The following is a 17,922-nucleotide window of genomic DNA, read 5'->3' as shown; positions in this document are numbered from 1 at the left end:
CGAAGAACTGACTCTTTGGAAAAGACACTGATGCTGAGAAAGATTGAAGGCGGGGGGAGAAGGGGACAACAGAGGGTGAGACGGTTGAATGGCATCACTGACTTGATGGACATGAGTCTGAGTAAGCTCTGGGACTTGGTGATGGACAGGGAGGCCTGGCATGCTGCAGTCCATGAGGTCACAGAGAGTCGGACACGACTGAGCGACTGAACTGACCTGATTTCTCTCAAGCCAGCCAAAGAATCTTGTGACATTTCCCACCTTTTAAGGGCTCATATTATTAGGTGAGGCTCCACTTAGAATGATCTCCTTTGGATTGATTCAAAGTTGACTAATTATGGACCTTAATTAGGTCTTTAAAATCCCATCATATTTTCTATATAAACTAATCATAGGGACGATAGTCCACCATATAGTCACTGGTTCTCACCCAACTCAGAGGGAAGATTCTCCAAGAAAATACCACAGTAATGATGGGGAATATCTTAAGAGTTCCACCTAGCAAAATTACTTTCTCCAGAATGAACCATACTAAGTCTAACTGACCATCTATAAAATATAAAAGTAGGTAATAATATCTACCTTAGTGGATTATTACTAAAATTAAGATGATATTATTTAGTCACTCAATTCCAATCTAATCCTTCTCCATTTTCTTTTAAGTTTGAGAAGGTTTCTCTTATTTACCAGCCATTTCCATGATTTTATATTTTCCCCCACTATTTATTGGAATTTTTTGCCTTCTCCTAATTCTATCTCTTTCTACAATTTCTTTTTAAAGTTTTTATTTTCTAGTGTTCCTCTTTTTTTTTTTCATTTATTTTTATTATTTGGAGGCTAATTACTTTTTCTACAATTTTTAAACATTATCCCATCAAAGGTGATTGTGCATATACTGTGAGGGCAGGTAACATTATTCTGAGTATTGATGGTGTTTAATCAGTTCAGTTGTGAATCTGAGACTACCAGGTTAGGAATATTCTTCATCCAACTCTATCTTTACTAATCCAAATATTAGTAAAATATTCCTTCTAAAGGTACAAATGTGCTCTATTATTAATTTCTCCCTTGAATACCCTCTCTCATGTTAGGGACTTTCTCTCAGCTTAGTCTGGGTTTTGCACGGTAATACGGAAACACCAAAAGGGCAATATGTTGAAAATGTGAAATCGCATGTTAAATATTTCCTTAAGTCCAGTATACTGACCAAGTCTACAAAGTAAGAGAATGTGCCCTTCCATAGTCTAAATGGTGTGTTTAGATTCCCTCTACCCTATTATCAAATGTTATGAGGCACAATCCCCTTCATAGATCACTGCCTTGTTGTGGCAAAGGGGCTTGCTTCACCTTCAATGAAGCTATGAACCATGCTGTGTAGAGCCACGCAAGATGGACAGGTTACAGTGAAGAGTTCTGACAAAACATGGTCCACTGGTGGAGATAATGGCAATCCATTCCAGTATTCTTCCCTGGAAAAATCCATGAACAGTATGAAAAGGCAAAAAGATATGACACTGGAAGATGAGCCCCCAGGTCAGAAGGGGGATAGAGCTACTGGGATAGAGCAGAGGGCAATTATGAATAGTTCCAGAAAGAATGAAGTGGCTGGGCCAAAGCAGAAACAGTGCTTAGTTGTGGATATATCTGGTGGCAAAAATAAAGTCTGATCCTGTAAAGAACAATATTGCATAGGAACCTAGAATGTTAGGTCCATGAATCAAGGTAAATTGAACATGGTCAAGCAGGAGACTGCAAGATTGAAAATCAACATCTTAGGAATTAGTGAACCAAAATATATAGGAATAGGCAAATTTAATTAGGATGACCATTATATCTACTACTATTGTCAAGAATCCCTTAGAAGAAATGGAGCAGCCCTCACAGTCAACAAAAGAGTCTGAAATGCAGTACTTGGGTGAAACCTCAAAAATGACAGAATGATGTCAATTTGTTTCCAAGGCAAACCATTCAACGTCACAGTAAACCAACGACTGTGCGTAAGAAGTTAAGGTTGACCGGTTCTTTGAAGACATACAACACCTTCTAGAACTAACACAAAAAAAGATGTCCTTTTCATCATAGGGGATTTGAATGCAAAAGTAGGAATTCAAGAGATACTCAGAATAACAGGCAAGTTTGGTCTTGGAATACAAAATGAATCAGGACAAAGGCTAACAGAGTTTTGTCAAGAAAACATGCTGGTCATAAAAAAGTACCCTTTTTCAACAACCCAAGAGAGGACTCTATACATGAACATCACCAGGTGGTCAATACCATAATCAGATTGATTTTATCCTTTTCAGACGAAGATGGAGAAGCTCTACACAATCAGCAAAAACAAGACCTGGGGTTGATTGTGGCTCAGATCAACAGCTCCTTATTGCAAAATTCAGGCTCTAATTGAAGAAAGTAGGGAAAACCACTAGGCCATCCAGGTATGACCCTAATCACATTCCTAATACAGTAGAAGTGATTAATAGATTCAAGGGATTATATCTGGTAGAGTTCCTGAAGAGCTGTGGAAAGAGATTTGTAACAAACCATCCCAAAGAAAAAGAAATGCAAGAAGGCAAAGTGGTTGTCTGATGGGGCTTTACAAATAGATAAGAAAAGAAGAGAAGTGAAAAGCAAGGAAGAAAGGGGAAAATATATCCAATTGAATTCAGAGTTCCAGAGAACAGCAAGGAGAGATAAGAAGACCTTCTTAAGTGAACAACACAGAGAAGTGGAGGGAAACAATAGAATGGTATAGACTAGAAATTTCTTCAAGAAAACTGGAGATATCAAAGGAATATTTCATGCAAGGATGGGCACAATAAAGGACAGGAACAGTGAGGACCTAACAGAAGCAAAAGAGATTAAGAAGACGTGGCAAGGATACACAGAATAATTATACAAAAAGTCTTAATGACCCAGATATCTACAATGGTGTGGTCACTCATCTAAAGCCAGACATCCTCGAGTATGAAGTTAAGTGAGTCTTAGGAAGCATTACTACTAACAAAGCTAATGGTGAAAGAAATCCTGCTGAGCTATTTAAAATCATGTATGTGGGGTTCTCGTATGTATGAACTAAAATCTTATTTCTCCAGTTAATCTGTCTTCTGTCATTTTAGTTATTTGACCAGGCAAAAGAACCAGAGAAGTTAATGGGGATGGGAAAAAATAAATAAAATAAAGTAGAAGCAACTTGGACTTCATCCAAAGCTGTGATCAAGCATTTAAAAATTAAAAAAAGTCAACATACAGAAATCAATTGAATCAACAGCTGATTTTTTTTTTAATTCCATTCCCAATAGCATCAAAATCAATATGATACTTTGGAATAAACTTAACCAAGTAAGAGATGTATAGCCTGAAAACTGCAAGATCTTCATGAAAGAACTCTAAGAAGACACAAAAAGAAAGATATTCTGTTATCATGGGTCAAAGAATTTACATCATTAAAATATCCATATAGAGACTTCCCTGGTGGACTAGTGGTTAAGAATCTGTCTTGCAATGTAAGGGACATGGGTTCAATCCCTGGTCAGGAAGCTAAGATTTCACATGCCACAGCGCAACTAAGTCTGCACACCGCAAGGACTTAGTCTGTGTGCCACAACTAGAGAGTCTCTGTGTTGTAACAAAGATCCTGTGTGCCACAACTAAGACCTGAGAGAATCAAATAAATATTTAAAGAAAAAAAGAAGTCCTTATCATCCAATGCCATCTACAGATTCAATGCAGTCCCTAACAAAATTCCAAAGGTATTTTTCATAGAAATACAAAAAACAATTTGAAAATTTGTATGGAACCACAAGAGATCCTGAATAGCCAAAGCAATCTTGAGAAAGAATAAAGCTAGAGGTACACCTTCCTTATTACAATTATACAACAAAGCTATAGAAATTAAGACACTATAGTACTGGCATAAGAATAGACAAAAAGACCAATAGAATAAGACTGAGAGCCCAGAAACAACCCCCCACAATATGCTAAACTAAGATTTGACAAGGGAGTCAAGAATACTCAATGAGGAAAGGAGAATCTCTTCAACAAATAGTTTTGAGAAAGCTGGACAGCCACATGCAAAAGAATGCAATTGATCCCCAACCTCACATAGCTCAAAAAAAAAAAAAAATTCATAAAGACTTAAATGCAAAAACAGAAACCTTAAAACACCTAGAAGAAAACACAAGGGGAGATCTATTTAACATGACTCTTGGTAATGACTTTTTCAATATGACACCAAAAGCATTAGCAACAAAGGCAAAAATAAAAAGTGGGACTTCGTCAAACTGAAAAGCTTTTGCACAGAAAAAGAAACAATTAAAAAATGTACCACTTTGGCATATTTTGAGCTAAAGGCTATCAATATATATATATATATACTACCCTTCCCTTAACTACCTAGAAGAATTTAAATTAGGGACTTTTCTCCCCCAGAAAAATATTTAATATCAAAGATAAATTCTATCTCACTGGCCTGATCTGGATGGCAAGGCAAATATATAATTATCAAACATCTGCTCTTCTTATCATCCTGTGAATGACCCTCCTGTCCTTAAAAGCCCCAGGCCCCTATCTCATTCCTTAGTGCAGGACAGCATATACAACTCATTTTATCTTTCTGTCTCTGAACCTCTTATGTGATCTCCGATTCTCTCATGTATGTGGGGTTCTCAGATGTATGAACTAAAATTTTATCTCTCCAGTTAATCTGTCTTATGTCATTTTAATTATTTGACCAGGCGAAAGAACCAGAGAAGGCAATGAGGATGGGAAATTTCCCCCTTCCTGATAGTGTGAATCAGTAAGGAAAACATAAGATATAAATATTCAGTCCTGAGAAAGAAGGAAATCCTGCCTTTTGCAGCAACATGGACTCTGAGGGCATTATGCTAAGTGAAATAAGTCAGACAGGGAAAGACAATACTCTATGATAACACTTATATGTGGAATCTAATTGAATTCAGAGAAACAAAGAGTAGAGCAACAGTTACCACAGGCTGCAAGGTGGGGAAAATGGGGAGGTGTTCAAAGGTTACAAATTTCCAGTTATAACATGAAAAACTTCTTGGAATCTAACACACATCATGATGTTTATACTTAGTAATATCAAATTATGTACCTGAAAGTTGCTAAGAAAGTATATCTTAAATGTCCTCACCATGAAAAAGAAATGGTAATTATGTGACATAATGGAAGTTTAGCTAACACTATGGTGGTAATCATTCTGAAATATATAAAAGTACCAAATCAATAATTGTACAACTTAAACTTACTGAATGTTATATGTCAATTGTGCATCAGTAAAGTTTGTGGTTGAAGAGACTTAAACTTACCTGAAACTGTAACTATACTAGAAAAAAAGAGATAGAGAAAGCTCTTGGATACTAATCTGGGCAATATTTTTTGGATGACATAAAAGCACAGGCAACAATAGATAAGTAGGACTGCATCAAAATAAAAAACTCAGCAAAGAAAATAAGCAACAAAGCAAAAATGAAACCTACAGAATGGGAGAAAAACTTAGCAAACCATGTAGCTGATAAGGGATTAATTTCTAAAATATGCTACTCATAATTAAATAAGAAAGATAAAGAGATTTAAAAATAGCAAAGGACCTAAATGGGTATTTCTCCAAATAAAAGCCAAAGGACCATCAGAAACATGAAAAGGGACTCAACATCACTAATTATCAGGGAAATGCAAATCAAAACCACAACTCACACCTTTTAGGATAGTGTGTTATCAAAGAGAAAAAGATAATAAGTATTAGCAAGAATGTGGAGAAAATGAAACTTTTATATACTGTTGATAGGAGTGAAAATTGGCACAGTCATTATGGAAAACAGTAGACAGGCTTCTCAAAAATGCACCACCTTAGGATCCAGCAAGCATATTACTGGGTATATACAGGCAATATGTTAAGCAGATGACTGTGGCAATTATTTCATAATGTATATGCATATCAAGATATTAAGTCGTCCACCTTAAACATATTTTTAATAAGTTCAAAAACGAAAAAGAAATTCTGTGTGTGTGTGTTAGTTGCTTAGTCGTGTCTGACTCTTTGCAACCCCATAGACTGCAGCCCCACCAGGCCCCTCTGTCCATGGGATTCTCCAGGCAAGAACACTGGAGTGGGTTGCCACTTCCTTCTCCAAAAAAGATATTTTAAACAGAATAAATAATTTAAATATATCTAATTGACCATTGTCTTGGTAATGTTAATGAAAATATTGAGGACCAACTATATAGATGTTACAAAACAATACCTTTTCCAAATACACTCTCACAACGTGCATCAATATCTTGGCAGCCTCCATCATAACAAAAAGCTTTTCCTCCTTCACATTTCCGTCCGTTGAGTATAGTTATATCAGCCGGACACCTTCCTGAGCTTCCATTACAAACCTCAGGAATATCACATTCAGGATGTGCAATGGGCCTACATGTAGCACCTGCTTGCATAAACTAGTAGAAATTAAAATATAAAAAGTAAAGCATTATATATGATTATTGTGTTTACCAATATTTAATCTTGCTCTAATTCCATTTATAGCTTGATGAAGTACTTATTCATTAGTGTCTCTCAGTGCCTTCCCGTTATAAAACATTATAATAATCATACTGAATAAAACTGAATGTTATCAACCAAAACAGGAGGTAAGGAATACGCACAAGGAAAAGTATATTACAAATATGATACAATGAGAGCCCAAGTTTTGGCTAGAAGGCAGGAAAAGTAGCTTTTAGCTTGGGATAATTATTGCTTTAGGGAATATTGTGAAATTTAGGTACTTTCTAAATAAAATATACTTATTCAAACCATAGTCTTAAAGTATGGAATATCTGTAATTCTATGAAAATGTGAAACCTAAATAACTGAGAATAGAATGCAAAGAATGATTAAGAAGGCAGTTCAACTACTAAAGTCTTTGGGGAAAAAAGGAACCCAATAGTAAACTTTCTCCTGACTTATCCTATGGGTCATTAACATTTTCTTGTATAGCATTCTTAAAATTTATATAAAGAACATTAACAGGGCATTTATCTTATACTTCTTAATTGATGACTTCTAGTTTATACTATAAAGATCACAGAGGAAAGAATTAACTATGGTAAGATTCCAGGGTTGGGGGAAACCATATCAGTTAACTACAGTGAAGAACACAGAACCAGTGGCAGATCATTCAATAGAGGGGTTCTCATGTGATGAATCTGTCACATATATGTTGGAAGAGCTGAAAAGTAAAACAGGGGACAGGAATGAACATCTTCATCATATAAGCTAAAATGTAACCTTTAAGTCAAATGGTCTTTGTATAACAAATTCATAGTTTAAATTTTGTGCTGACATGCAGCATTTGGAAAGTGTTATATCTAAGTTTCATTATTTATGCATTTATGGGAAATTGCTTTATCTTTCAATTACATACTCACAAACACCCATCATAACCTAAAAAATCATTTTTTATAAAAATATAAATATTGGATAAGTAAATGAAAATAGTCCCTTTCAATGAAGATGTTCTGCATCAAAGAATTCTGTCATAGCTGTCAATCAAGGCTTAAAACCAATAGCATCCTTAGGGAGAATAATGGCATTATAAGGAGGACTCAACATCCAACTATAGTCCGTAAAATTAGACACATCACTCTGAACTTATTTTTGTCTTTACATGAAAAGTCATTTATTTTGAGTTATAACTCAGTGTCTGTATTCAAAATAACCAAGACACGTTTCACTTTATACTTAGAAGATGGTAATAAACTAAAATCGTACTTTACAGTTGTTGCAGCATAATCCTTTATCACATTCTGAACCTGGTTTCAGCACACAAGTACGAGGATTACAACAGTTGTCAGGCCCACATTGCTATAAATGAGTGGAATACACAATAAAAGTACGTCATGGAAACAATATAAACTTTGGCAAGAGCTATGTTACAGTTTTTTAATTTGGGGGGGAGAAATATGCATGCTGTCGACACTTATAGATTTTTGCATCTTTAAACAATTAAAATACTATGGTGGAAATTACTCTTAACCAACTAGACAACTGGGGAAAATATATAAAACAACTTTTTTTTTTAGAAACTAAATATTGTAACAGAGAAGGGTGGCACCTCCAGTGCCTAAATGGTGAGAGGAAAGGGGAGATACAGATCAAAGGGTACAGACTTTCATTGATAAAATGAGTTTGTTGTCAGGATCTACAGTTAACAATACTGCATTATACAGGTGAAATTTGCTAAGATAGAAATGGTTTTAATGATAACTGTGTGAGAAGATGGACATTTCAACTGGTTTGATCATGAGAACCATTTCACAATGTATACATATATGAAAACATCACATTGTATATCTGTAAACCTTAACCCATATATAATTTTTATTTGCTAATGATACCTCAATAAATCAGGGCGGGGAAAGAGGTAGGTATGGGACTTCCCTGGAGGAAGTGGTTAAGACTCCATGCTTCCAATACAAGGCATGCGGGTTAGATCCCGCATGGAAATAAGATCCCACATTCTTTGGGACACAGTCAAAAAAATAAATAAAGTTTAAAAAAAAATTTAAAAGGGGTGAGTAGAGTTTAGACCCACTGCAAAGTTATAAAGAACAGTCCCCAAGAGTGTCATTTTCACCAATCACAAGCTCAGTGGATTCCCAAAACCACACACAGGTTTTATAATTTACTGGAAGAACTCATAGAACACACTGAAAGCTGTTAATACTCACAGTTATGGTTTATTATATGGAAAGAATACAAATTAAATCAGTCAAGAGAAAAAGCACTGATGACAGAATTCAGGAAAAGCACTAAACATGGAGTTTCTACAGCCTTTACCCCATGGAATCCCAGACATGTTACTCTCCCAGCACTGATATGTGATGATTCCTAACTAGTTCTATGAGGCCAGTGTTAGCCTAATATCAAGACCAAAGACATTTCAAGAAAGGAAAACTATATATCAGTACATCTATAGATCTCACAAATAAATCTAGATTAATAAATAAGTAGATGTAATAGACATAGATGTAAAAACCCTCAACAAAAAAAATTAGGAAATTGAATCCAACAATGTACAAAAATAATTACATAATACAACCAAGTAGGATTCATCATAAGCATGAAAGGAGGGATTATTATGAAAATATCCATTAATACAATCAATAATATTGATAGACTAAAGAAGAAAAATCAATGACCCTCACAATTGCTGTAGAGAAAGCATTTGACAAAATCTAAAATCACTTATAAAAATGTTAGCAAACTAGGTCTAGTTTCCTCTCCTGGGCATACACACCAAGGAAACTAGATCTGAAAGAGACACATGCACCCCAATGTTCATTGCAGCACTGTTTATAATTGCCAGGACATGGAAGCAACCTAGATGCCCATCAGCAGACGAATGGATAAAGAAGCTATGGTACATATACACCATGGAATATTACTCGGCCATTAAAAAGAATTCATTTGAATCAGTTCTAATGAGATGGATGAAACTGGAGCCCATTATACAGAGTGAAGTAAGCCAGAAAGATAAAGACCAATACAGTATACTAACACATATATATATGGAATTTTAAAAGATGGTAACAATAACCCTATATGCAAAACAGAAAAAGAGACACAGATGTACAGAACAGACTTTGGGATTCTGTGGGAGAAGGCGAGGGTGGGATGTTCTGAGAGAATAGCATTGAAACAAGTATACTATCAAGGGTGAAACAGATCACCAGCCCAGGTTGGATGCATGAGACAAGTGCTCAGGGCTGGTGCACTGGGAAGACCCAGAGGGATGGGATGGGGAGGGATGTGGGAGGGGGGATCAGGATGGGGAACACATGTAAATCAATGGCTGATTCATGTCAATGTATGGCAAAAACCACTACAATATTGTAAAGTAATTAGCCTTCAACTAATAAAAATAAATGAAAAAAATTTTTTAAAAAAAGTTAGCAAACTAGGAACAGAGGAAACTTCTTCAATTTGGTAACAACATCTAGAAAAAAAATCCTATAGGATCTATATGATGAAAACTACAGAACTTGATGAAGAAAATCAAAGAAAGTATAAATAAATGAAGAGAATGTTCATGTTCATGAATAGGAAGACTTCATATTGTTAAGATGTCAGTTCTTCACAACTTGATGTTCAATGCAATTACAATTAAAAAGTCCAGCAATTGTTTTTTGACATTGTCAAATTGATTCTAAGGTTTATATAGAAAGGCAAAAAACAGCGTAGACAACATAACGTTGAGGAGGAGAAAGCAGGAGGAGGAGCAATAGAAGGAAGAAAACTGAAGGACTTAAAATACCTAGTTTCAAAACTCAACAAAAACTATAATTATGGTACTGTAGTATGTACAAAGGAAATCAGTCCTGAATATTCATTGGAAGGACTGTTGCTGAAGCTGAAACTCCAGTACTTTGGCCACCTGATGCAAAGAACCGACTCACTGGGAAAGACCCTGATGCTGGGAAAGATTGAGGGCAGGAGGAGAAGGAGACGACAGAGGATGAGATGGTTGGATGGCATCACTGACTCAATGGACATGGGTTTGGGTGGACTCCGGGAGTTGGTGATGGACAGGGAGGCCTGGCTTGCTGTGGTTCATGGGGTCGCAAAGAGTCGGACATGACTGAGCAACTGAACTGAACTGAAGTACATACAAAAAAATAGATAAAGAGTTTATTAGAACAAAATGGAGACCTCAGAAATTAACCTACATAGAGATAATGAAATCTTTGATAATGGAACAAATGCAAATCAGTGGAGAATAAAAGCGTTTTCAATAAATGGTGTTGGAACAACTGGGCATTCACATGAAAAACTCTAGATATTGACTCTACACATTTCACACACACACACACAAATAATAATTCAAAGGGATCGTAAATCTAAAATTAAATTACCAAACTATAAAACTTCTAGGAGGTTAGATTTAAGGGGGTAAATCTACTGTCGAGTGCTCTTTCACAATAAATAAACAGGAATAGTACCAAATCTTAAACAAATTCTTTCAGAAGGTAGGAGTAGGGAGCATATTCCAACTCTTTTTATGAGCCCATAATTACCCTGATACAAAAATCAGAAGAAAAGATTGCAAAAAAAGAAAAAACTACAGACCACAATCCCCTTCTAAAAATACATTCCATAATCCTGAGCAAAATGGTAAATTAAAATGATTATATATATGTGTGTGTGTGTGTGTGTATATATATATATACATAAAATAACCCAAGTGCAGCTAATCTCAAGATTGCATGATGGCTGGGTTAGCACTCAAAAAGCAATGAATGAAATGCATCACGTTAATAGAAGAAAAAAAAACCAGAAAATTAATATGATCAGCTCAATAGAAATAGAAATATTTAACAATATTCAAGATGAATTCTTAATTGAAAATTCTTAGCTAACTAAGATTACACTTAATGTAGAGAAATTGAAAGCATTTCCCCTAAGATCAAGAACATGGCAATAACACCCACTCTCAATATGCCTATTCACTTTTTGGAACTTTATTTCTGAGGTCTCCAAAGAGTTCTAATAAACTCTTTGTCTATTTTTTGTGTGTTACTACATTGACATTATTATAGTTCTTATTAAGTTTTGAAACTGGGTATTTTCAGTCCTTCAGTTTTCCTGAAAACCTAGCTAGAGTAATTGGGCAAGACAAAAAAAAAAAATGTCAACCAAAGAAAAAGAGAAGTAAAACTGTGGTTATTTGCTGATAGTATGATCCTACATACAGAAAATCTCAAAGAACCATCAAAAAACTAGAGTTACTCAATGATTTCAGTTAAGTAGCAAGATACACAGTCAACATACAGAAATCAATCACATTCCTATACGTTAATAATGAAGCTTCTGAAACAAAAATTTAAAAATTCCATCCCATTCACAACAGTATTAAAAACAACAAAATACTTAGAAATAATACCATTCACCACTGCAACAAAAAGAATAAAATACTTAGGAGTATATCTACCTAAAGAAACAAAAGACCTATACATAGAAAACTATAAAACACTGATGAAAGAAATCAAAGAGGACACAAACAGATGGAGAAACATACCGTGTTCATGGATTGGAAGAATCAATATTGTCAAAATGGCTATTCTACCCAAAGCAATCTATAGATTCAATGCAATCCCTATCAAGCTACCAACGGTATTTTTCACAGAACTAGACCAAAGAATTTCACAATTTGTATGGAAATACAAAAAACCTCGAATAGCCAAAGTAATCTTGAGAAAGAAGAATGGAACTGGAGGAATCAACCTGCCTGACTTCAGACTCTACTACAAAGCCACAGTCATCAAGACAGTATGGTACTGGCACAAAGACAGAAATATAGATCAATGGAACAGAATAGAAAGCCCAGAGATAAACCCACGAACCTATGGACACCTTATCTTTGACAAAGGAGGCAAGGATATACAATGGAAAAAAGACAACCTCTTTAACAAGTGGTGCTGGGAAAACTGGTCAACCACTTGTAAAAGAATGAAACTAGAACACTTTCTAACACCATACACAAAAATAAACTCAAAATGGATTAAAGATCTAAATGTAAGACCAGAAACTATAAAACTCCTAGAGGAGAACATAGGCAAAACACTCTCCGACATAAATCACAGCAAGATTCTATGACCCACCTCCCAGAATATTGGAAATAAAAGCAAAAATAAACAAATGGGACCTAATGAAACTTAAAAGCTTTTGCACAACAAAGGAAACTATAAGCAAGGTGAAAAGACAGCCCTCAGATTGGGAGAAAATAATAGCAAATGAAGAAACAGACAAAGGATTAATCTCAAAAATATACAAGCAACTCCTGCAGCTCAATTCCAGAAAAATAAATGACCCAATCAAAAAATGGGCCAAAGAACTAAACAGACATTTCTCCAAAGAAGACATACAGATGGCTAACAAACACATGAAAAGATGCTCAACATCACTCATTATCAGAGAAATGCAAATCAAAACCACAATGAGGTACCATTACACGCCAGTCAGGATGACTGCTATCCAAAAGTCTACAAGCAATAAATGCTGGAGAGGGTGTGGAGAAAAGGGAACCCTCTTACACTGTTGGTGGGGATGCAAACTAGTACAGCCACTATGGAAAACAGTGTGGAGATTTCTTTAAAAACTGGGAATAGAACTGCCATATGACCCAGCAATACCACTTCTGGGCATACACACTGAGGAAACCAGATCTGAAAGAGACACGTGCACCCCAATGTTCATCGCAGCACTGTTTATAATAGCCAGGACATGTAAGCAACCTAGATGCCCATCAGCAGATGAATGGATAAGGAAGCTGTGGTACATATACACCATGGAATATTACTCAGCTGTTAAAAAGAATTCATTTGAATCAGTTCTAATGAGATGGAGGAAACTGGAGCCCATTATACAGAGTGAAGTAAGCCAGAAAGATAAAGAACATTACAGCATACTAACACATATATATGGAATTTAGAAAGATGGTAACGATAACCCTATATGCAAAACAGAAAAAGAGACACAGAAATACAGAACAGACTTTTGAACTCTGTGGGAGAATGTGAGGGTGGGATATTTCAAAAGAACAGCATGTATACTATCTATGGTGAAACAGATCACCAGCCCAGGTGGAATGCATGAGACAAGTGCTCGGGCCTGGTGCACTGGGAAGACCCAGAGGAATCGGGTGGAGAGGGAGGTGGGAGGGGGGATCGGGATGGGGAATACGTGTAAATCTATGGCTGATTCATATCAATGTATGACAAAACCCACTGAAATGTTGTGAAGTAATTAGCCTCCAACTAATAAAAAAAAAAAAAGAAAAAAAAATACTTAGAAATAATTTTAACCAAGAAAGTGAAAGATCTGCCTAATGAAAATCACAAAACTTTGCTGAAGAAAATTTTAAAAAAGACATGAAGACAAGAAGAAATGGAAAAGATATCCTATGTTCATGGATTGGAAAAGTTAATATTATTCAGATGGCTATGTGACACAAAACCATCTACAGAGTCAACATAATCCCCATAAAAATACTAAAGGCATTCTTCACAATAATAGAGAAAATAATCCCAAAATTTGCATGGAAGCTCAAAAGACTCCAAATAGGCAAAATGACTCTGAGGAAAAAAAAAAAAAAAACCTGGAGGTATCATGCTTCTGAATTTCAAACTAAACTACAAAGCCATAGTAATAAAAACCACAGGTATGTGAAAACACAAAAGATCCCCAACAGCCAAAAGAAACTTGAGAAAGAAAAACAAAGCTGGAAGTATCACACTCTTTGATTTCAAATTACAGCTGGTCCTCCAAATCTGTGAGTTATGCACCATGGATTCAACCAATCTTAGATTGAAATTATTCAGAAAAAAATCCAGAAAGTTCCAAAAAGCAAAACTTAAATTTGCTGCATTCTGGCAATTATTTACATAGCATTTACATTTTATTTACAAATATTTACAAAGCATTTACATTGTATTAGGTATTAGAAGTAACCTAGAAATGATTTAAAATAGTAGGCGTATATTGGTAGGTTATGGGCCATTTATAAAAAGAATTTTAACATGCATAGATTTTAGCATCCTTTAAGGGTCCTAGAACCAATCTCCTGTAGATATCAAGGGACAACCGTTTCCTATAAAGCTACAGTAAGTAAAACAGTATGTTTTGCTTCCTACAAAGTTACCATAGTCAAAACAGAACAGTACTGGCACAAATACAGACTCACAGATCAATGGAACACAATTGAGAGCACAAAAATAAACCCACACATGCACAGACAATAAATTTACAACAAAGAATACACTACAGAGAAAGGAGAGTCTCTTCAATAAATGGCGTCAAGAAAACTGTACAGCCACATGCAAAAGAAAGAAACTAGACTACTACCTCACACCATAAAGAAAAATGAACTCAAAATGGATTGATCTGAATATAAGACATGAATCCATAAAATTTCTAGAAGAAAACATAGGCAATAATCTCACTGATGTCGATCTCATAAGGGTAAGGTTTTTGTCGCTCTGAATTGAAAGGCAAGAGAAACAAAAGCAGAATAAACAAACAGGACTACATCAAACTAAAATGTTTCCTCACAGCAAAGAAAACCAGCTCAAAATGAGAAAGCAACTTACTGAATGAAAATATATTTGCAAATCATATATCTGATATGGAGTTAATATCCAAAATACATAAAACACATATACAACTCAATAACAAAATAACAAACAACCTGACTTAAAAAATGGACACAGAACCTGAACAGACATTTCCAAAGAAGACACAGAGGTGGACAACAGGCACATGAAAAGATAATCAACATAATTATTAGGAAGATGCAAATCAGACTACAATAAGATATCACCTCACACCTTTTAGAATAACTATTATCAAAAATAAAAAATAACAAATGTTGGAGAGAACACGGAGAAAAGGGAACCCTAGTCCACTATTGGTAGGACCAAAAATCGGTGCAGCCACTATGGAAAACATTATGGTGATTACTCAAAAAACTAAGAATCAAATTATCATACAATCCACTATTCCACTTCTGGGTATTTATCCAAATAATACAAACACACTAACTAGAAAAAAATATATGCACTCTGTTTATTGCAGCATTATTTATAACCAAGATGTAGAAGCAACCTAAGGGGCTTCCCTGGTGGCTCAGATGGTAAAGAATTCACCCGTAATGCAGGAGACACAGATTCAATTCCTGGTCAGGAAGATCCCCTGGAGAAGGAAATGGCTACTTACTCCAATATTCTTGCCTGGAGAATCCCACGTAAGAAGCCTGGCAGGCTTGGGGTCCTTGGGGTCACAAAAAGTCGGACAAGACTGAGCGACTAAACATGCACCAGTATGGAAGCAACCGAAGTGTCCACTGAAGGAAGAATGGATAAAGAAGACCCAGTATACATACACAATGGAACACTTCATGCTCAATCCCTCTGTAATGTTCGACTCTTTGCAATTCTGCGGACTGTAGCCTGTCAGACACCTCCTCCTCCTTGCTGGGATTTTCCCAGCAAGAATACTGAAGTGAGTTGCCATTTCCTTCTCCAGGGGATCTTCCCAACCCAGGGATCAACCAGGGTCTCCTGCATTGCAGGCGGATTCTTTACCACTGAGCCACAGGGGAAGTCAATGGAATACTTACTCATCCATAAAAGGAATGAAACCTTGCTGTTTGCAACAACATGGATGAACCTTGAAAGTATTACACTAAGAGAAATAACTCAAATGGAGAAAGACACCATATAATTTCATTCATACGTAAAATCTAAAAAACAACAAAGCATTCAAAAAAGCCAACTAAATAAAACCAAAAACCTCATAGATATAGAGATCAGATTAGTGGTTACCAGAAGGAAGTGGTTTAGGAAGTAAGAGAAAAGGGTGAAGGGAGTCAACCCTTTGGCATTAGATGGTAAGCAGATTTGTGGTGCTGGTCACTTTGTAATGTACATAGATGTTTAATCAGAATGATGTACATATGAAACTTATATAATAAAACAAACACCAACATGATGCTGGGACAAAAACAGACATGTCAATCAGCCAAAGGGAACAGAGAACTTAAAACTAAACTCTGGCACATATGGTATACTAATATTCAACAAGGAAGTCAAGAATATCCAATGAGGAAAGTACACTCTTTTCAACAACCAGGAAAACTGGAGAAACACATGCAAAACAATGACATTGACACCTATCCCACAATACCCAGAGAAATTAACTCAAAATGGATCAAAGATTTAAATATAAGATCTGATACCATGAAACCCCTAGAAGAAAATGTAGGTTAGAACCTCAGATACTGATCTTGGGTATAAATTTTGGAGCATGAAGTCAAACCACAGCATGGACAAACTACAAAAGAAAAAAATCAACAAATGGGACATCAAACTCAAAAACTTCTGCACCTCAAAAGAAACACTTACCAAAATGGGGAAAAAAAAAAAAACCCTACATGATGGGAGAAAAATTCTGCAAAGCATGTATCAGATAAGGGGTTAATATTAAACATATATAAAGAACTTATTCAATCTGATAACAAAAAAAATACACTCCAATTTTAAAATGAACAGAACTAGATGTTTTTCTGAAAAGACATACAGATGGCCAATAGGCACATGAAAAGACACTCAACATCACCAATCATCAAGAAATACAAATCAAAACCACAATGAGACATCACTTCCCACCTGTTAGAATGGCTATCATCAAGAATTCAAGAGACAACAGATAGTGGAAAGGATGTGGTGAAGAGGGAAGCTTTATATACTGTTGGTGGGAATGTAAATTGGTCCAACCAATTAGTCCACTATGCAAAATAATATGGAGGTTGCTCAAAAAATTAAAAATAGACCTACCATATGGTCCAGCAATTCCAGTTCTGAGTATATACCCAAAGAAAATGAAAACTTAATTTCAAAGAGATATATGCACTCTGTATTTATCACAGTATTATTTAATACCAAAGATATAGAAACACCCAAAACACCCATCAATGGATTAATAGATAAAAAAGATGTGCTACACATACACAATGGAAACTTTTTCAGCCAAGAAAATGGAAGCAATCCTCCGATTTTCAACATGTATGAAACTTGAGCACATTATGCTAATGAGATAAGTCAAACAGAAAAAAGAATTGTGTGATATCACATATATGTGGAATCTAAAAAATTTAAACCTGTGAAAAACAGAGTAAAATACTTATTACCAGAGGTTGTGGAGACAAAGGAATAAGAGTGATCGTATTTAAGGGTACAAACTTGTAACAAATAATAAATAAGCCATAGAAATCTACTGTAGAATATAATGAATATAGGCAATACTACTTTATTATAGTGAAATGCAAAGGAGAAGGGGAAAGGTATATCCATCTGGATGCAAAG

General features: G+C 35.5%; 1 protein-coding gene across 1 annotated transcript in view; it reads right to left on the bottom strand.

Moving 5' to 3' along the window:
- ADAM32 (ADAM metallopeptidase domain 32) overlaps positions 1-17,922 on the bottom strand; it is a 160,507-nt gene that overhangs the window by 54,534 nt on the left and 88,051 nt on the right. Inside the window, exons 14-15 of the mRNA XM_043454325.1 lie at positions 7,775-7,867; positions 6,264-6,462 (exon numbers count right to left, since the gene is read on the bottom strand). Coding sequence (XP_043310260.1) covers positions 6,264-6,462; positions 7,775-7,867 — 292 coding nt within the window. The remainder of the gene's footprint in view (positions 1-6,263; positions 6,463-7,774; positions 7,868-17,922) is intronic.

This window comes from Cervus canadensis, chromosome 31 (genome assembly GCF_019320065.1).
Source record: "Cervus canadensis isolate Bull #8, Minnesota chromosome 31, ASM1932006v1, whole genome shotgun sequence".
Classification (NCBI taxonomy): domain Eukaryota; kingdom Metazoa; phylum Chordata; class Mammalia; order Artiodactyla; family Cervidae; genus Cervus; species Cervus canadensis.
This window is presented reverse-complemented; position numbering and strand designations above follow the sequence as displayed.